Genomic DNA, 21,359 nt, shown 5'->3' with positions numbered 1-21,359 from the left:
CCCCCTTTAAAACATGGTCGAACTGACCTATTCCTAACTGGAATATTTAACTTACCTAAAAGTCCTTATTAATGGTACAAAATGTACCCAAGGGTCTGGAGGTTAAATGCCACTAGTGGACTGCAGCACTTTGTGTTATCCACTATAGTGGCAATGCAAACATGGCTTTTGGCCTACAACTGTCGCTTGACAGGAACAATGCAAAATATGCACTGCAACCTGTCAAAATAAAAACGCTTTTTTTCAAGGAAAACTATCCCTTTTAAATATAAGGCCTTCTAGGGTGCACAGTATTTAAAAGTGGGTCATGTAGAACATTAATAATATGCCCCTAAAATGAAAAGGCTCAAACAGCTATTTTTACTATGACAGGTCTAACTGTCTCTGTCCTACACAGAAAGCTAGAGTACAACTTAAAATACTAAAGCTATTTCTCGAAAAGGGGACAAGGAAGAAAATAATTATCAAACCACTATTTAATGGTGATTCAAAATCCAATTCAATGGTGAATTCGGATTTTAATACATATTAAGGAAAATAAACTTTTACAAAGTTACCACTTTACCTACCTGAACTGTCCGAAGCATAATTAGCATAAATCTCTTCCAACTGAATAGGTTTTTAAAAGGTGTGAGATACCACCCAGGAGCAAACAATACTCTGACCAAAATAAGCTCAGAGGACTCCTCTGAATTTAACAGAATAAGTTAGTGGGGGTTGTGGTCATCCTCTTTTTTAAACTATAGTGCAACATCCTGCTTGACAGGTCCGTTAAGCCACATTGAACACTTGGGCCACACTTGAAAGGAAGAAAATAGAATGCCCTGGCAATTCTTGTGTATCCACGGTCTGCTTTTTGGAGGACCCTGCCTTTGCCCTACCAGACGTCGGGTGCTGGGTTTGTTGTGGGTGTCAGTCTCAAACTGGATTTTATATGTGGGAAGATACTAGGATTACCATAGTACATTCCCCCCCACGCACACAACCCAGCCCTAGGAGAACTAGTTTAATGTGGCTGAAGAGGTTTGCCACCTTGAAAATGCCCTGACATTTCCCATTTTATGCCTGTTTGCAGTAATGCAAACAGGAACTGCTGCAACAAATGGATTGGATTACCCCACTGAACTTTTACCATTGGTTATGGTGTGCCCAGGAGTCACTCCCACCTACTAGCTAGTGCCAGGCATAAATGGGACAGCTGCAGGTACCCACTTTAGAACACTGTCTTGACCTATGGAAGATCTGAAAAGGACTAGGCCTTTAGTCTAGTGACCTGGGAGGTGCACTGAAGGAGTGGACCTGCTCCCTTGTGTATCTTGGACAAACAAGTGAACTCCAATATCTGTTGGCTGACCTCCTGTATGGCTACAGAGAGACAAGCTGCAAGAGACATTTTCCTGGAAGATCCCAGCTAACCAGTGGCAACTGGACCTGGACTGGAACCTGCTGTTGGTCTCTGTCTGACACCCTGCGAGTCTCCAAGTGCCTTCCCTGCTGTTCTAGGAGCCTTTGAAGTGTATTTCTGTGGTTGGTTGGTACTTTAAAGACTATGGACCAGATTAGGAGTTTGGCGGTGTAGTACCAGAGCGAAACATCACTGTCCCGCTCCCACACCACCAAACCTCACCATCGGCCGCCCGCCAGATTACGAGTTTTCTCATGGTCTGGCAGGCAGTCCTTTGTCATTCCCAAGGCGCCTTTTAAAAAGGCACCACAATGGGAACGTAAAGCCTATTCCTGCACGGCATGGACTGTGCAGTCCATGCCGTGCAGGAAAGGGGTGCATGCAGACAGAGGGGCACTCCATGTGCCCCCCTTGTATGCATCTTCAGGCCATGAGGGAACAGGGGCCCTATAGGACCCCTTAGTTTCCTCACTGCCACAGGTTTCTTGGCGGGCGCACCACTATGAAATCTGCAGCAGTGAGGAAACTCACATGCTTGGTGGTGCCACAGCGGCATCACCAGCATACTGCATCTCCAGACCGCCGGGCCGCTACCAGGGCTCACGGAACCCTGGCGGTTACGGCGGTCCGACCACCGTAGTTGTAATACGACAATCAGTCTACTTGTGCGGCGGTCCCTTACAGCCACCACACCTCCACTGCGAGTTTGGCAGCCCTATCGACCCCAAACTGTGAATTAGGCCCTAAGGCAACCAGTAAAATCTTTGTCCAGAATGAACGTGGTAGGTGCATCAGACCCTTGCTCCATCACAGTCAGCCTCAAATCTTGACTAGATCCCCGTCTACCACCACCATTGGCTATCACATGCACTTTGTTCTTCTTGGTGTTAATTCTACTTAAAACGTTAAAAACTCATGTCTTTGGATTCCCTTACTAGAGTTTTGTCATTTTGTTTATTAAATTTTACTCGATATTTCTAATTTGGTTTCAGGTTTTTATTGTTTCGCATTTTGACTTCATTACGGTTTTGGTACTGCTTAAATATAGCTGGTCTACTCTGTGCCATAGCTACCAAGGATTTGAGGTCAGGGTAATTTAGTGACTTTGAGGATTCACTGCAAAAAGGGTTGTGTTTATTCCCTGTTGGGTACCGACCTACCCCAAACAAAATCCAACTTCTTACATGAATCAAGAGGTAGCTCCCTAGAAAGGCAATGAAGAATTTGCTCCTCCCTCTCTGAAGAGCTTTGACTCATGAATCAAGAGAGAGCCATAGAAAGGAGTTCAAGTCACTCCAGAATCTGATGACACTCATGAAGACAGAAATACCATGGTCATCCTCAGCACTAGAAATAGCTAATTTCCAGACATACATTAACAAAGCCAATAATTCAAAAGTCCCCGCTTCACCATTTGAGGCACAAAATTCTGCCATATGACAGACAAAATATCATCCTTCCGATAACAATTCCACCCTGCTGAGCCCAGACTGCTACACCTCCACAGGACTTCTATCTCCAGTGCTTAATCGACCTATAGTTGCCAAGTCTGTCCCTTTCTTAAAGGATACCGTAAAAACATAGCCAAAAAACTAAAATCTGCTGGCTCACCTTCTAATCCTTACAACAACCAATAAACTATCAGATGACAGAGTTCAGGGAAAAGTTCCAATGTGAGTGTTAAACTCCTACTTTTGTAGATGGGAGAAAAATTGTTGCAAGGGAAGTATATTTGATTCATGATCAGTATTTTTCAGTAGGAAAAAAAAATATGTTCAATTAAATTTTTAGATACAAGTTTTTTTTGCAGAAGTTTGTGATGTCCTTATAATGGAAAGTCGCAAAAATGAAAAATGTAGTTTCACCTGTAATACCTTTGGTCATATCGTCTAACAGAGGTAGAGAATTGGACCTTCTTACGGCGTACCGTTAACAATGATCTAAACAGATCTAAAAGACAGTGTAGAAGAAAGCTAATCCAGCTGCTGTGTAACCAGATACCTGCGCTTTCCTGTTATGGGGTGAAACAGACAAGTAAGCCACTTTTCATTCGAGTTAATCACAAGATTTTCTATGCAGCACCACCACCAAGAGGGTCTGCCATCAATTGCAAAGATTCTACAAAGAGTAGTCACTTCACAACTTATGCCTACCTTGAATCAAACCACCTCTTCAAACTTCTGCAGGATGGTCTCAAACCACAAAGCTAGCTTATTGACCACCAGAGAAGAGTGGATAATACAATTGCTCAGGATAAGGACTGTGCCACGACCCTCCTAAACTTATATGCTCCCTTTGACAAAGTACACCATAACAACCTTCTCATGAGCTTGAAGTCCTCTAGTATCAGGGCGACGGAGGGGCAGTGTTTCAAATCATGCTCAAAACTATGGGAACAATCCAAATAGAAAACTTAAACCCGTCCTCACCTTCGACTTAAAAATTCTTGACAGCTCGTCCTAATCCGTTGGTGATTAGAAAGGGGACTACATTAAAAACCCTCCACCTTATCCAGCAGACTCTACAAAGCAAAGCACCAGACTATCTGTGGAAGCTGTTGCTTCTGTACCCATCGACTCAAGGAGCAAGGGTGGCCCTTCCAGAACCATCTCTCGCTACTGCCTATAGATGGAAAAATTCTGGCACTCTCAAAAGTTTAACACATTGGAACTCCCTTCCCTCCCTTGCCACATCGCCTCAAGGTTACATTCAGTGGAACAGAAGACTCAAATCTTCGGCCAAATCGGCTGTAAATCTTGCTATTGTTCCTCAGTCCCATCCCCTGAGCCCCACAAACACTATTCACAAATGCAGCTGCACAGAAGGAACAAATAAAGCAGAACTTTTCCCAAGTTACAGACCCTGGCGTCAGCCAATCATCCCCAATTAGGGTTGGGTGAAAGCAACAGCCGTTATTTACTGCTCTACATACACCCTGGTGGAAAGAAAAGCATATTAAAACACAGGCCTTTATGTATTCCAGGCCATGCGCAGGAGTGGGTGGGTGCAGTGGGGTGGTGGCCCATGCTCCTCAAATGCATAGGCAGGACGAAGAGGGCTCCTTCTGGGAACCTGCCGGACAGTGCATGTCCGCTTGATGTGCCAAGACATACATGCTCCTGTTTGCAGAGGCCCTCTGTGGAGGCTTGGAAACAGAAAACAAAGACGCTACAGGCCAGGACTGTGGTGCACGGAGGGACCAGTGCATAGGGGGTCACTCAGTATTGGATCAGCAAGGAGTGCTGGTGATCGGTGTTGGGGTGCACTGACGGTAGGGTGACCAACCGTCCGTAAATTTCACAGACCGTCCGAAATTTTGGTGTCATGTCCGTTGTCATGTCCGTAATCATTCCTTTTACTAACGACTTTTGTCTGTAATCTTGGAGATTAATTACAGCGAGCTGTGCGGTTCCCCTGCGAGAAGTCCCAGAGATTAAATGTTGTGGGGGGCCACCTCCACGTCTCTGTTGAACTCCAGAGGCTGCAGCAGCCCCTCACTGAGCTCGCACAGACTCTATACAGGCCCAATGTCATTCTGACTGAGGCGGATTATCCCCTTTCAAATGTGCCCTCTGCCTTTAGCATATCATGTGCAAGTGAGATCGTAGTTAGTGATTACAGAGGAGCTTTCCCCAAACAGAGTTCTGTGGAGAACTTGCAGCCTTGTGTAATTTACCAATGTTGTTCACTGAGAGTGACGGGGCAAGAGCGGCAACCGGGCAGGAGCGGCGACCGGGCAGGAGCGGCGACCGGGCAGGAGAGGTAAATAGGCATGAGCAGGAGCGGTGATCGGGGCAGGAGCGGTGACTGGGGCAGGAGCGGTGCCCAGGGCAGGAGAAATGATCAGGCATGAGCAGGAGTGCTGAATGGACTGGAGCAGCGACGGGCAGGAGGAGTGATGTGGCAGGAGGAGTGACGGGGCAGGAGGAGTGACGGGGTAGGTGCTGTGATTAGGCATGAGCAGGAGCAGTGAACGGGCAGGAGCAGTGACAGGGCAAGAGAAATGACGGGGCAAGAGAAATGACGGGGCAAGAGCGGTGATCGGGCATGAGCAGGAGTGCTGACCAGACAGGAGCAGTGAACGAGCAGGAGCAGTGAACGGGGCAGGGAAAATGACAGGGAAGGAGCGGTGACGGGGCAGGAGAAGTGTCCGGGCAGGAGAAAGTGACCAGGCAGGTGAAGTAACTTGTACTTTTGTTCATTGCCTATTTATTTATATACTATTGCATGATATCCACTGATGTGTCTGTAAAGCATACCCTTTCTCCCGAATTTTTGTCCTGAATTTTTGTCTTGAATTTTGACCCTTAGTCCTGAATTTTTACACTCCCTGTCCTGAATTTGCGCTCATGCCAGTTGGCTACCCTAAGTGACAGTAGGGTGCGGGCTCTGCACTAGCCGGTGGTGCTACCGGCACTGAGTCCTGCTGCCGCACCTAGGTGGATTGAGCATCGTGAGCCGATCAGAGTCTGGGTCCAGTACTGGAACAGCAGGCTGCTGCAATCTAACCCCGCCTACCTTCAGTGTCAGTCCCTTATCTCGGACTTAGCCCTCACACACTACAGTTCACCTGATGTCTGTAGAGCGGTGCCTCAAGGAAGACCCCCAGCAACCCTTTCTCTGCATTGAGATTCTTCACTTTAAGCCACGTACATATTTTCCTTTCAAAGAAATAAATCAATCTTGCTAGGGGAAAGTTACTGTTTGGCAGCCGTTGTACCGAGACCACAGAAAAAGTAAATATCACTGGAGGGCATGTCGGGGACAAACAGAACTGTAAAGGGCTTAGGTGTTGCCACCTCTGGCCGAGGCACACCTGTGTGCACTCCAGGTGCAATCTGCACGACGACACCGTTTTTGCACAAAGCCCTCACTCAAACAAGCAAGCGTGAGAACGCACTTTAATGATGCGCCTCATTCGCGTCACAAGATATCCTTGTATTTAACTACTGCGGGTACGGTTCCATCTCTTCAAAGACTTCTGCCAAATTTTAAGAGTCATACAAACTATATTTTGCCAAGAAACCAGTCTCACATTGTTTTGCTACAGAAAACGATCTTTTTTTAAATAAAATATGTTTAGGGCAAAGTCGGGTTAATGCAACGAATACTGAAGTGTGTAACGTTAGAACTACGAACTAGATATTTAACGGTGCAGAAATTATTTTCCACTATGGTCATCTTTGGGCGTTTGTCGTTACCTCCGCGGGGAAATACCGGGGCTGGGTGTAACCACACCAGCGCAGTATCTCTCCGTGAGATAACTGGGAGTACAAGCCCTCCACCACCAAAACACCCCCAGAAGGATTAGTTACTTACCTGTAATCCTAGTTCTCTTCCAGGGGTATCCTCATCAAAGTCATAAGCATTAGAATATTCCCGCCCATGCGCGGGACCCCGGAAACAATATATTATATGTGCCCCACATATATATAGACATATATATATATAAATATATATATATATATAAAAATAAGCAATTGCAGCCAAATAAAACAACAGAGCTGTAATATGCTGTGAAGAATTTCCACCATACAGTGTATTTTGCATTAGAAACATGAGAAACAACACCAATGCTTGTTTAGAAACTGTTTTAATGCTTAGAAAACAGTAGAAATTCTCATAACACACTGTAAGCATATACAGCTCCCAGGCTGCATTGCAAATCCCCAGTCTAAAAAGACTGAAAAGCTAACCTGTAGCTGAATGTACTAAAACTGACGCTGTGCCTTTAAGGCACCTCTGCCCCTAGCTTCCCATCATGCCTCAGGGGTTACAGTTAGGTCAGTTGTTCTTTTCGGAGACTGAAAACCAAACCATGGTAATAACAGGTTAAAAAACATCTCCTATGTAATAAACAAAGTCCTTTGCCCGGGGAGGCGGGAGGGTTGCTTATGATTTTGATGAGGATACCCCTGGAAGAGAACTAGGATTACAGGTAAGTAACTAATCCTTCTCTTCCAGGGGATCCTCATCAATAGTCATAAGCATTAGAATAGAGTAGCGAGCCTCACCTCATCCCTGCGGGCAAAGGAATCAACAGATAACATTCATATCCGTAGGCCCAAGAATAGGCCTTACTCTACCCAAAAAGGTTTCTCAAGGAGGCTTGCCCTACTTGAGAATCCGCTCTGGAATCAAACTCTAGGCAATAATGCCTTGTAAAAGTATGGACTGATTTCCATGTCGCAGCCTTGCATATTTCTGACATAGGAATGTCATGCAAAAAAGCTATTGTGGCTGCTTTCCCTCTAGTGGAATGAGCTTTGGGTGAATGTAACAAAGGTTTGCCAGCCAGCTGGTAAGCTAGTTTGATACAAGAGACAATCCATCTGGAGATGGATCTTTTGGCTGCTGCAAACCCGATCCTCATAGCACCATAATTGACAAAGAGTTGGTCTGACTTTCTGGTGTCCTTCGTTCTTTCTAGGTAAAACTTTAGCACCCGTTTAAGATCTAACGAGTGCAACGACCTCTCAGCTGGGGTCGATGGGTCAGGAAAGAACGAAGGTAGGGTAATCGTTTGATTTATGTGAAAATCCGATACCACCTTTGGAAGGAAAGATGGGTGAGCCCTCATTACCACTCTGTTGTGGTGAAACACAGTGTAAGGTTCCTTGGTGCAGAGTGCTTGTATCTCGCTAACCCTGCGCGCAGAGGTTATTGCCACCAAGAAGGCCGCCTTCCAAGTGAGATGCTGCAAGGAGGCCTTGTGTATAGGCTCAAACGGTGTAGACATCAGTCTGGAGAGAACCAGGTTCAACTCCCAGGGAGGAGAAGGATTTCTCACAGGGGGATAGACCTTCTTTAATCCCTGAAGGAAATCCTTCACTACTGGGACCTGAAAAAACGATGTTTGTGTAGGTGATTTTCTGTACGCTACTATAGCGGATAAATGAACCCTAATAGAAGCGTATTTCAACCCTGATGTCGCTAAGTATAGTAGGTATGGCAGGACTACCTCTTCTTGCCCTTTGGTGGGATCAAAGCCATGGTCCATACACCAAATGAAAAATCTTTTCCACTTGAACGCATAAGACGTCCTTGTGGAAGGTCTCTTTGCCTCTCTTAAAATATTCATACATTCCGGAGGCAGATTTAAGTGTCCATATTGCAAGACCTCAGGAGCCATGCAGTCAGGTTCAGCGACGGGAGGTTGGGATGCAGGATCCTCCCGTCCATCTTGCTCAGCAGGTCTGGCCTGCACGGCAGACGTCTGTGTGGACACCGCGACAGATGTAACAGATCTGGATACCACCATTGTCGCGGCCAATCCGGACCAATTAGAATCATGTCCATGCTCGATCTGATGAGCTTGGCCACCACCATCGGAATCAGTGCCAGAGGGGGAAAAGCATAAGCGAACATTCCTGTCCACTCCAGCAGGAGAGCGTTCCCTTGCGTCCCTGGCCGGTGGAACCTGGACGCGAAGGCGTGGCATTTGGCGTTTTCGTCGTCCGCAAATAAGTCTATGTCTGGACGACCCCAGCAACGGAAGAGTTCTTCGACCACTTCGTCGTTTAGCACCCAGTCTGGCTGATCTTCGAAGTGCCTGCTGAGTGCGTCTGCTTTTGTGTTTAGCTCGCCTGGAAGGTGTACTGCCACCACCGACAGTCCTCGAGCCAGAAGCCAGTGCCAGATTGTCTGGGCCTCCAGAGACAGAGGGCGAGATCGAGTTCCTCCCTGCTTGTTCAGATAGAACATAGTTGTAGTGTTGTCCGTCTGAACCAGGACTTTGTCCGTTGTTATTGCTGGAAAGAACGCTTTGAGCGCAAGATGAACTGCTCGAAGCTCCAGCATGTTGATGTGGTATGTCTGAAGGTTGGTCGACCAGCGACCCTGAATCTGAAGATGACCCATGTGAGCACCCCAGCCTTCTAGAGATGCGTCCGTTACCACAGACAGCGAGGGAAGAGGTTGCTGAAAAGGGACTCCCTGCAGGACATTCCGAGGGCGAGTCCACCACTGTATTGAGGTCAGTGCTGCTTGAGACAGGATGATTCGATCCTCCCAATCTCCAGTCGCTTGGTCCCACTGATCCTCCACAGACTCTTGTAGAGGCCGCATCCTCAACCTGGCGTTCGGTATTAGGAAGATGCAGGACGCCATGGAGCCCAACAGAGACGCTACGTCTCGCACCTTTGGACGAGGAACCTGAAGTAACTTTTCGCATTTTTGTCCCATGGAAGATAGTCTCTCTTGCGAAGGAAACGCTCTTCCTAACTTTGTGTCTAGAACTGCTCCCAGATAGTGGATAGTTTGCGTGGGCTGCAGGATCGATTTTTCTGAGTTCACATGGAGGCCGAGCCTGTGTAGCTGTTGGAGACACAGGTGACAGTCTTTGGTGGCTTGACGAGGCGACGGACTCTTCAGGAGCCAGTCGTCTAGATATGGGTACACAAAGAGACCTTTTTTGTGTAGACACGCCGCTACCACTGCCATGCACTTTGTGAAGACCCTTGGTGCGGATTTGAGTCCGAAAGGAAGCACTTTGAACTGGTAATGGTTGGACCCTACCAGGAACCTCAAGTACTTTCGATGACCTGGTGTAATAGGAATGTGGAAGTACGCGTCTTGTAAATCCACCGAACACATCCAATCTCCGATTTGTAGATGAGGACATATTTGGTGGAGTGCCAACATGCGAAACTTCTCTTTGACCACCACTTTGTTGAGGAGTCGAAGATCCAAAATCGGTCTGAATTTGCCTTCTTGGTCTTTTTTGGGGACAAGGAAATATCTTGAGTACACTCCTTTCCCCCTTTGGGATAGGGGTACCTCTTCAATTGCGTTTTTCTTTAAGAGGACGCTCACTTCCCTTTTGAGGAGCTCTAGTTGGTACGAGCGAGACTTTTTTGGAGGAGCCGGTTGTGGTTTCTTCCTGAAACGTAGCGCATATCCATTGCGCAGTATATTCAGCACCCACCGATCTTTCGTGATGCTGACCCACTCTGCCAGATGTTGTGCAGCACTTCCTCCCACTGGAGTGGGTAACGGTGTCAGAGGAAGCCACTGCTCAGGCCTTGCCTCCTCTAGGTGTGGTAGAGGACTGATGATGTCCGCCTCTACCTCTGCTCGACCTTCCTCCTCTGTATTGAGGCTTTCCTTGTGGCTTGTTTTGAGACCATTGAGGGGTTTGAACCCTCTGTTGGCCTCCCCGGTTTTTGTTGGTCTTGAAGCGTCGTTTAACCGGTGCTTTCTGTTTCTCCAGACCTACTGCCTTTACTGTGTCTAACTCAGTCTTCATACGGGCCATTTCCTGATCGGCATGCTCCCCGAAGAGTGAAGATCCGGAAAAAGGCAGATTAAGGATGCGCTGCTGTGCATCTGGTTTGAGCCCAGTTAAACGCAGCCAAGAGGATCTCCTCGCACATATCCCATGTGAGTAGTTATGTCCAGCTAGAAGGGCGTTATCTGCTGATGAACTAATCATTTGGTTTGCCACCAAACAGCCCTCCGTCACTGTCTCCTCAAAGTCCTTCTGGTCCTCCTTGGGCAATTTCCCTTTGAATCGTTCCATGGAGTCCCATAGGGCTCTATCGTACCTTCCCAGAAGGGCTGATGCACTAGAAACTTTCAGGGATGAAGCTGCTGTGCTGCATACCTTGCGTCGCCAAGAATCTTGCGTCTTGCTGTCTTTGTCAGGAGGAACTGACGAAGAAGGAGCGACTGTGTGATTCTTCCTAGCTGAGGCTACAATAACTGAGTCCGCCGCAGGCTCACCTTTAACAAAGATAGGATCTGAGTCGGCCGGCCTATATTTTTTCTGGATACGTGCCGGTACTGCCCTGATCGTTGCTGGCGTGAGGAAAACCTCTTTGATTGGGTCCATTATTCCTGGGACTAATGGGAGCAACGGCCGTGTATATGATTTGTGATGAAGGGTCTCAAAAATCACAGTAGTGGACACCTCTGGAGTGGTCATCTCTATATTCAGTTTATGAGCACCCCTTTGCAAGACGTCCAGATATGTGTTGACGTCGTCAAGAGGAGAAGCTCTTGAGCGAGGGCTGTCTGCCAGCGTTGGAGAGTAATCCCCTTTAGAAGATCTAGGTGAAGATGGAGGGGAGGATGATGGAGTTCTTCTTCTCCTGTGGTGAAAATGCTCCCTCACCGGTGATCTCCTAGGTCGTTCCTCCCTTCGAGGAGAACGTGATACCCTCTGATGTACTGGAGATCTCGATCTCTCAGTCCGTACCTCCTTTCTCGGTGTTCGAGATTTGGGTTGCTCCCTCCTTGGCGATCGGGAGACCCTAGGGGCATGCGATCTGTCTGCTCCTCTCTCTCGTGAGCGTGATCGGTGAATGGCAGGACTCTGTCCATCTGCCTCTTCTGCTTGCTGAAGAGGGGACCTGTGGACTGGACTCAAGTACCTTTGAAGTCTCTCTGGTGCCTTAGAATCCTTCCAATTACTCAAAGGAGCATACCATCTTGGCGAGAGTCTTATATGTGAAGTGTACCCCCGCTGGGGACTCTTTTGAACCGGACTCCTACTCCTAGAAGATGACCCCGTTGAACCCGAGGCACTTGAGGAGGAATGGAGTGAAGCAGATTGTGTCACTAGGACTGTCGAAGGCACCGAAGGAGATCTCCGTCTCACCGGTGTTGGAGGACGTCTCAAAAGCCTTTCCCTCGACGTCGAACGCCTCTGCGGCGTCGACGGGGTGATAACCTTCGGCGTTGAATGCTTCGACTTTGACCTGTGGTCCCTCGACGTCGATCGGCGATGACGCGCCGACGGTGGAGTCTTCTCCCTCGACGTCGAACGGCGTTGTCCTGCCATCGACGAAGGTCTCGACGTCGAACGGCGTTGCCCTGCCGTCGACGAAGGTCTCGACGTCGAACGGCGTTGCCCTGCCGTCGACGGAGCTCTCGACGTCGACCGACGTTGATCTGTCGGCGACGGAGATGGCAATCGACAATGCCCTGTCGTCGACGATGCCCTTGATGTCGACCTGGCATGTGGCGACGGCGAAGGATCGGACATCCTCGACGTCGAGCGCCGACGTGCCTTCGATGATCCCTTCCTCGACGACGATCGTCCGAGGGGGCTCCTGCTCCTCGACGCCGAGCGCCTCCGTGGAGACGTCGGCGGAGGTGTCACACTCTTCGAAGCCTGTCGACGTCGAGACGACGGCGAGTGTGATCTGTCTCTCGACGCCGACCGTCGCCTGGTTGACGGCGGCGGAGTTGACTTATGTCTTGACGTCGATCTTCTCGTCGACGGCGATCTCGTGGCTTCTCTCGACGCCGATCGTCGCCTAGTTGACGACGGCGGAGCTTTCTTCGACGACGGCGAACTTCTTTTCGACGACGATTTCCTCATCGACGCCGATCTCGACGTCGACGGAGCTTTTTCTCTCGAACTGTCCATCAGATGTCGTTTTTTCAGCGCCGAGCCCGGTGCTGAGGTTGATGGACGCTCTGACTTGCCTTTGGAGGGAGTTCTGGGTCTCTTTGAACTCTTCCTCTCTGTAGATCTTCCTCTCATGGATCTCTGGGCCAGACCATAGAGCCTGTTCCTCTCTCTGTCTTTAAGAGTTCTGTCAGACAGATTTTTACAATGGGAACAGTCTTTAGGATCATGATCCTCTGGCAAGCATAAAATACAGACCTCATGAGAGTCCGTTTTTGCCTTCTTGTGGCCACAAGAAGGGCAATCATCAAATAATGAGGGCATCCTGACAGGAAAACCTCACAAAAAATTGACTGCTAAGCAGTTATTTACTTGACTCTGATTTGAAAAGTCAAAGTAAATCAAAAAATTGTTCTTTTGAAGATTTTCTGACTGAAAAAGGCAGAAAAAATGTGGAGCTGAGTATCCAGGGTCCTTCCTGAAGGAGCCGGAAAGAACTGACCTAACTGTAACCCCAGAGGCATGATGGGAAGCTAGGGGCAGAGGTGCCTTAAAGGCACAGCGTCAGTTTTAGTACATTCAGCTACAGGTTAGCTTTTCAGTCTTTTTAGACTGGGGATTTGCAATGCAGCCTGGGAGCTGTATATGCTTACAGTGTGTTATGAGAATTTCTACTGTTTTCTAAGCATTAAAACAGTTTCTAAACAAGCATTGGTGTTGTTTCTCATGTTTCTAATGCAAAATACACTGTATGGTGGAAATTCTTCACAGCATATTACAGCTCTGTTGTTTTATTTGGCTGCAATTGCTTATTTTTATATATATATATATATATATATATATATATATATATATATATATATATATATATATATATATATATATTTATATATATATGTCTATATATATGTGGGGCACATATAATATATTGTTTCCGGGGTCCCGCGCATGGGCGGGAATATTCTAATGCTTATGACTATTGATGAGGATCCCCTGGAAGAGAATGGGGAATAACATACTCACCTAGTAATACCTGTTCCAATTGTTTATGTTTTTCCTCAGTCTGAGTTAAATCCGCAAATATTTACCACTCGCTTGGAGCAGGAGGCGAATATGCCCCCCCCAGCAATGGGGGTGTGGGTAGGGGACAGATATCTTTTTACTTTAGCTTTGGGGGTGGGCTTTTCCGGTTTCCCGGGTTGAAGGAGGAGGGAAGGCACAGGTGCTGCCCACAGCTCCTCATTTGTCATTGGGGCTAGAATAATTTGCTCTGGATTTTGAGAATCCAATAATTTCAGCCCCGGAGACCCTCGTAGGTACCCAGAGATACTGCTCCGGTCAACTCATAATGAGGGCCTATATGGCGAAAACGAGACTTGTCCGATCGTGAGCTCTCGGCACCCTTTCAGTGGTTCCCAAAGTGTGCGCCGCGGCGCCCCAGTGCGCCATGATGAAAAGCCAGGGGCGCCACGGCGCCGAGCAGGATGTGGGGGATTTGAAAGAAATGCACCGAAATATATTCTGTGATAGTGGGGAAAGGGGCTTCCGGTCCGGAGAAGCAGTTATGACTAAACCCCGTCTGTAAATTACCCTGGAAATTGAACGTCGATCCTGTCAGGGTGGCCGGCAGGAGGGAGGGGCAAGATGCATTTACGTTAAGGAGTACTCAATGCAGGAACTCTAGGTGTCAGGCAACAGCCGTAATCCTGGCCTGAGATTTCCTTTGTAGCGCTCCACGTGTGTGGGGGGTGGAGGTGGGGGTGATCATCATTAGCCCTGGGAAATGGAAGAACACAATCCCAGTGAAGGGCGCACAGCGTTCCTGGGGCCTGGATGGCATGTGAGCAAGCCAGCCAGGCGGGTGCCTAGCGAGCACTTCCGATTCAGACAATCCAACAATTTACCAAAATAAAATAAAAAACAATTAAGAAGATTTCTTGGAACTCGCAATTTTGCCGTTCACTGTACTCCTTCCTCCCTCTCAGCTTTTGAGTTTGCTCCCCATGTGCAATGGGCATTTATTTTTTATGACTGGTGAATCTTGGAGGCCTGGAGGAAAAAAAAAGTCATGGAATGTCTTATCTGAAAAAATCACGTTTGTTTGCTGGAGGCATGGCAACTAATAAAGACTGCCATTATTTCATAAGCCCACTATTCCACCACTTCACATTTACTTGCATGTTTCACTATACTTATTCATCACTAATCCTCTATGGGTCTCAGAATAGCGCCTTGTGAGAGGTAGTAAGCGCTATACAAATGCAATTACAATACAATTCCTTTTCATGCTCTGGCCAATTTAGGATAACAGTAAGTATTTCCACCATTTATTTTTGTTTCTGAAAGGGAATATTTGTAATGACATTTCAGATTATCAGTGGATTGATTAGTTTGTTATGACTATCTCAGCAGCCAGCAGAGAAAGAGTTTCTGGCCTCAAATAGGAGACATTGACACCATGACACTGAAAGACTTTTTGTGTGCGGGTGTGTTCCTTGTGAAAGAACAGAATGCTGTCACTCACAGTGGAATGAGCCAATAGCTGACGTGGACTATCTACAGTGGTTCCCAAAGTGTGCGCCGCGGCAACCCGGTGCGTCGTGATGAGAAGCCAAGGGTGCCGCGGCGCAGTGCGCTGCCTGACCCACCGGCAAAAAAATGGTGGGGAGCCACGACCAACCGCCAACCCAGTCAAGGGAGCCACGGGTCAAAAATGTTTGGGAACCACTGCTTTAACTCATTGCACCCAACCTTCCTGCGAGCATCCAGCCTCAAGAACGAGGTCTACAGCCGCTGGCGCATGTACTCAACCAGTATAGCTCTGAACTAAGCCCCTGGACCTGCTGTGCATCCGGTTTCCTTCAAAACCACCAGCATGGCCCGGGCGTGGGGAGAGAACTGGGAAACTAGGTTAACAGGCTCGGCTTCTTTCCGTTCACAATTTCAACATTCTGCATCTGGCTTAGTAGTTACATCGCCACATAACTTATGAGGAACACTTTTGGGATACATCACAAAACCTCTAAGAGTAGTTATGCATTACTCCTGACTTAGGTGTAACTTACGCATGGCTTACTTGTGATGGACACCTGCATTTTCAGGAGTGCATTCAGCAGGCTTACTGACCAGAAAACAAAACAAAACAGAGCAAGAGGAGCATGGACGAGTGAAAGGAGGAGGTTGTCTGAGGGTGGCAGAAAAGAATCAGACTAAAGGTTGAGAGACACAACAAGAGAAGGCAGAGCGACAACATAGATAGATAAGACACAGGCAAGATGGACTAAAATAATAGAGCCAAATTGCAAGAGAAACAAGGCTGAAAAAGATGAGATACAACGTCAGAGAGAGATAAAGTAACTATTTCTATACCAGACAACAGATAGCCAAAGATGCAGCCCTCCCATCACTGTTCTTAACATAAGATGTGTCCCTTACACCAGCATTGCAACCATGACCTGCCCACCAATCTCACCTCTCCAAAGTGCATGTAGATGTACTCGCGTGCTTTCTGGTGCAGCTCGGCACAGCCAATCTCCTCTGCAAAGTTGGCGATGCCAATGGCGTTGCTCGGGTCCAGCTGTCCGACAAGGAATTCACTGCAAGCCTTCACAACACTGTCAATTTGGTACATGACAGCGCCGTTCATGACATGCAGTACACACTTCTCCCCCACGGAGATGGAGGCCGTATAGGCAAACTCAATGAGCCGTTCCATCACCTTTGGGTGCACGCCTTCGATGGGGACCACCTCCATGCCAGCCTCCTTTAACCCATTAGTGAACATGGCACGAAAGACAGGACTGCTGGATGCCAGCACAATTTTGTGTGCCATGAACTCTACCTCCACCCCATTGTGCTTGACTTGCAGTGTCACATCACAAAGTAGTCGGTTGAGCCGCAGCTCATTCATGATCTCGAAGGCCTGCTTGGTGTGGTTCTCCAGCGTGTAGTGAAAGTAGCGGTTGCCATTTTGGGAAGGCGTGACCTCAGCCTTACACCCGGTAGAGTACATCACAGTCACTGTTGCCAGGACATTGCTCAGACTCCGAAAAGATGGAATGGCACAGTCCGGTCAGGAAAGAAACAAAACAGGATACCACCACACAAGTTCTGGAATTTGGAAGGCTTCTGCCAACCTCCACAGACTGGTTAGGATTCCAGCATACAATCCGTGGCCAAAACATTCAGGTCAGCTGATGTCAAATACCTGGACAGGAAACAAGAAGAAAAACTCATGTATATGCACATTTAGACAGGCATGGTTGTCTGACCCTTAAATAAGAACATTTCTGTGGAAGCGTATTTGCAGAAGCAGAGTAAAATACATAATTATCAATGGTCTGGATTGGATGGACACACCCCATTACTCTCCGAGTCAGGGAAACTGGCAGCTTGAAATATACTATACTCCCTTTTCCGGCATGCCTCAGGCACGTCCTAGATATTCACAAATATTAATCTACGGAACCCAGAGCAAATCAGATTCGAAACTGGAGAGGGGGGGGGCTTATGGGTAGAACAGTTGCACTTAAGCACACAATGTAGATTTCGCAGTAATCAATAACTGAAGTAAACCAAGCCTGATAAAGAAGGTTTGACTCTAAATTATAAGAAACCACACTTTCAGTTAGCTACTCCAGTAGTATTTCCTTCTTTCTCACCAGTCAATTGGTTCTCTTTGTTCCCAGAGCCTAACACAGCATACTGTTATGCAGTACAATACTCACCTAAAATAACATGCTGTTTTGTAGTGCATCCTCGCCTACTGCAGCTCGTCACTAACACCCACTTATACTCTTTGTAAACTCTCCACACTCCGTAGAACTTCAGGAATCCACCGGGAATGCGGCTCGGCCTGCAGGCACACAGCATGACTACCCAAGGGCAAGGGTGGCACTGGCTGACTCGTGCGTGCGTCATCGCGCCTCTGGCTGCACACTCATGAGGCGTTCTCCACCGAGAGGCCCCTTCCGTGGAAGACGTGCTGCTCTTCTCACCGCCGCACGTGCACGGCCTTTGGACAGGTTCATGAGACTGCAGGTGTCGTCAGGGCCAGCCCCTGGCACGCACCACTTGTGCCTTGTCGTTGTTGTGTCTCTGCAGGGCGGGTGCCCGGAAACTGGGAGAGGTGTGCTCGGATTAGCAGGAGTCGGGCCAAGTCACTTGCGATAACGAGGTTCTCTTCCTGTCAGCTCTACACTACTGAAAGGATGCGCATGCAGAATTTTCATTATTCAAACGTGCAATGTCTCCCCCCCCCCCCCCCCCTGTGCTTTGTAAAGACTATTAACTGAAGTGTGGCAACCTTTATCCACCTCCACACAATCTTACCTGCAGTTTACACGCTGCAAAGTGCATATGGAAACTTTATAAATTATAAACAGCTGAAACTTAACTTTGGGCAGGTCACTTGATAACACTTATGGGAAAAGGGCACAAAGCAATAATCCTGGCGTATTTAGTGGGTGAGAAAGGAGTTCCGAAGGAAGGGTACTCTTATATGTTGGGAATAGTGCGCCTACATGTTGAGGGAAGATTACTATTTTGTAGGCACTTAAGGTAGACCCACATTTTGAAGGCACTGTTCCTACTGTTTTCCGTCGCTGTATCTACTGGCTGGTCACCCTACTTACCTTGAGTGATCAGATACTCTGGGCACGCGAACACCAAGCTGTTTCTTGGGACTAAACTGCACCTGCCATTAGGGTTAACAATCAAGTTTGACCCATTTCAAAAAGATAGATGCTGATGATTATCAATTTATAAGATGAAGAGAAATACAACGGCTGTTCAAAACGTACTAGAAAGGAGCCTCTTCGCTTCCATGGCCCCATAACTGCGAGTCTGCGACGAGGAAATCAAAAACCATACACTGCAGAGTTATCCAGTGTTGGCTCACAAATGCTACAGCTGTGCCATATTTTCAGAATATCCACAAGATAAAGTTATCTAAATGAGAATCACTTCCATTAACCGGTGCCCTGAAAATCTGGCTTAGGACTCGTGGGCCAACGATCGATTGCCCTGCTATATGGTAATCTTGTTTGTCTACCCTCAGTAACCTGGTGCACCAGAGTGCCTTAAAGTGCGCTCTACCTGCTAGGGACATCAAGTACTGCAAACTGAGGCGCCTGCCTTTTGATAGCACACAGAGATACAGGAACAACTGTCTTACTGAAAAGGGCAAATAACTGCTCTAAGCAAGAAGAAAGGCAGCTTTTCCCCAAAGAGATAGGAAACTGCAGTTACTGGAACGGCTGTCAACACAGGGTTCTGCTTTCTCTGCAGACATATGTACATCTATGAACTCTGAGGGCCTTCTGTCTAATAGACAGACAGACATGCACAAAAGGCATAGCAGAACCAAGCAAAAATCCCATGAACAGCGCGAGCAAGACTACCCCAACAGCCAAGTATAGGTCAGCTCAGATCATGAGAACTCAGCTGGCCACACAGGGGTGCTAGCATTGCCTTAGGACACAACTGGGCCAGAGCACACCACCAAAACATGCCCAGATAGTAAATCTATTTAGTAGGCAGGTGTTTTCCTCCAGTCAAGAGACCACTTTTGTGAGATTCTTACATCACCAGCAAGCTCTTGAAGAAATTCCATCACCCAGAGAGAGGCATGGGAATATTTTCAATTTCATTTAAGTCTAGGTCCTATCAGCGTGTCAGGAAAACGTCCCAAAAGGAACATCACTTTAGAAGAGCAGTAATAGAAACCAGAACTGCTCACCAAGGACAATTCTTGCTTCCACAGCCTTCACTCTACAGAGGGGGAGTATGGTATACCTGGCCTGAGAATAAGTTACACTTTCTGCTTCTGACACACATAGGTGTTCAGCTTTTGCAGTAGTAAAAACAGCCCTCTCCCAACCGAATGATGAAACCCTTCAACATCACTGGAAAACACTAGCGTCTATGGTAACCTAATAGCGCTGGTAAGAAAACTAATGAACTCTAGAGCTCACTGTGGATTGCGGGTTCCCGGTGTTACCCTGCAAAGTCTGCAATCCCCAAAAACCCTTCCTCATAGTACATATATAGTTAGGATTGTTTTCCATAGGGAAATCGCAACATTCTATTGGGAATAACTTTGGCGCCGGTTGAGGAATCTTCCTAAATTTTTCCTTAACTTTGCCTCGCGGCGCTCCGGTCCTTCCCTAAAAGTTTGGGAGGGATTCGTCAAGCGGGGGCCGAGATAAAAGGATTGTCCCAAAACGTGTTTTCCCATTGTTAATTTCCATAGGGCGGTCGAACTCACTTTTAGCTCGAACGGCTGAATGGATTTTCACCAAACTTGGCAAAATTGTAGGGACTGGTAGCCCGATGTGCCTTTGCTATGTCTCAAGATATGTGCTCCAGAGGATTTTGAGTAATTTGGGTTCAAAAAAATATATATATCTATAGCAGCTTACCCGTGAGCTTACCCGTGCGCTTACGGTACCGCGCACCTCTATTGCGCGAGCTGCATTCTGATTGGCTGCCAATGTCTGTCAACACTCCAAAACAGAAACTGTTGGCAGCCATCTTGTGCCTCGGTAGACTGAGGCACAGGAAAGCAGAAAAACAAATGCGTAGAACTCAAAAAGGGGGCAGGGTAGAAGCACCCTGACCCCCTAGGCCTGCTCAGGGGGTCTCAGTACCGGTACGCGTACCCCGCGACTTTTAAAAAAAAAAAAGGGGGTCAGGGTGCTTCTACTCTGGCCCCTTTGCGAGTTTCACACCTTTGTTTCACTGCTTTCTTATGCCTTGGTTCTAACAAGGCACAAGATGGCTGCCAACACTTCCTGGTTGTGAGTGTTGACAGACAGTGGCAGCCAATCAGCATGCCTTCCCGAGAAAGCTGCATGGTCATTGGCTGTCAACACTTCTAACCAGGAAGTGTTGGCATCCATCTTGGGTCTTAGTAGACTGAGGCACAAGAAAGCAGAAAAACAAATGTGTAGAACAAAAAAAGGGGGCAGGGTAGAAACACCCTGACCCCCGAGGGCTGCTCAGGTGGTCCCACTAGGATATTAATATATTTAAACGTTATCCGCTAATAGAATTAGCATTTAAAAAACCTTGCAAATTCACTGAAAAAACTATAGGTTTAAGGCCTTTTATAGTTAGAAATTAGCATTTAAAAAACCTTTGAAATTCACTGATAGAACCATAGGTTTCAGGCCTTATATATTTAGGAATTAGCATTAAAAAAACTTTTGAATATATAAAAACGTTATCCGCTAATAGAATTAAAATTTAAAAAACCTTGTGAATTCAATGAAAAAACCATAGGTTTCAGGCCTGATATAGTTAGGAATTAGCATTTAAAAAACCTTTGCAATTCACTGAAAAAAATTTCAGGCCTTATATAGTTAGGAATTAGCATTTAAAAAAAAACTTGCAAATTCACTGAAAAAACCATAGGTTTCAGGCCTTATATAGTTAGGAATTAGCATTTAAAAAACCTTGCAAATTCACTGAAAAAACCATAGGTTTCAGGCCTTATATAGTTAGGAATTAGCATTTAAAAAACCTTGCAAATTCACTGAAAAAACTATAAGTTTTAGTGGTGTTAAAGTTAGCTGGACATTTTACTCATACAAAACC

At 47.1% G+C, this 21,359-nt stretch overlaps 1 protein-coding gene across 1 annotated transcript in view; it reads right to left on the bottom strand.

Moving 5' to 3' along the window:
• KEAP1 (kelch like ECH associated protein 1) overlaps positions 1-21,359 on the bottom strand; it is a 172,960-nt gene that overhangs the window by 132,708 nt on the left and 18,893 nt on the right. The window contains exon 2 of the mRNA XM_078639990.1: positions 16,234-16,968. Coding sequence (XP_078496116.1) covers positions 16,234-16,773 — 540 coding nt within the window. The 5' untranslated portion in view covers positions 16,774-16,968. The remainder of the gene's footprint in view (positions 1-16,233; positions 16,969-21,359) is intronic.

Source organism: Lissotriton helveticus, chromosome 1_1, assembly GCF_964261635.1.
Source record: "Lissotriton helveticus chromosome 1_1, aLisHel1.1, whole genome shotgun sequence".
Classification (NCBI taxonomy): domain Eukaryota; kingdom Metazoa; phylum Chordata; class Amphibia; order Caudata; family Salamandridae; genus Lissotriton; species Lissotriton helveticus.
The sequence above is the reverse complement of the archived record's forward strand: the minus strand, read 5'-3'. Positions and strand labels throughout refer to the sequence as shown.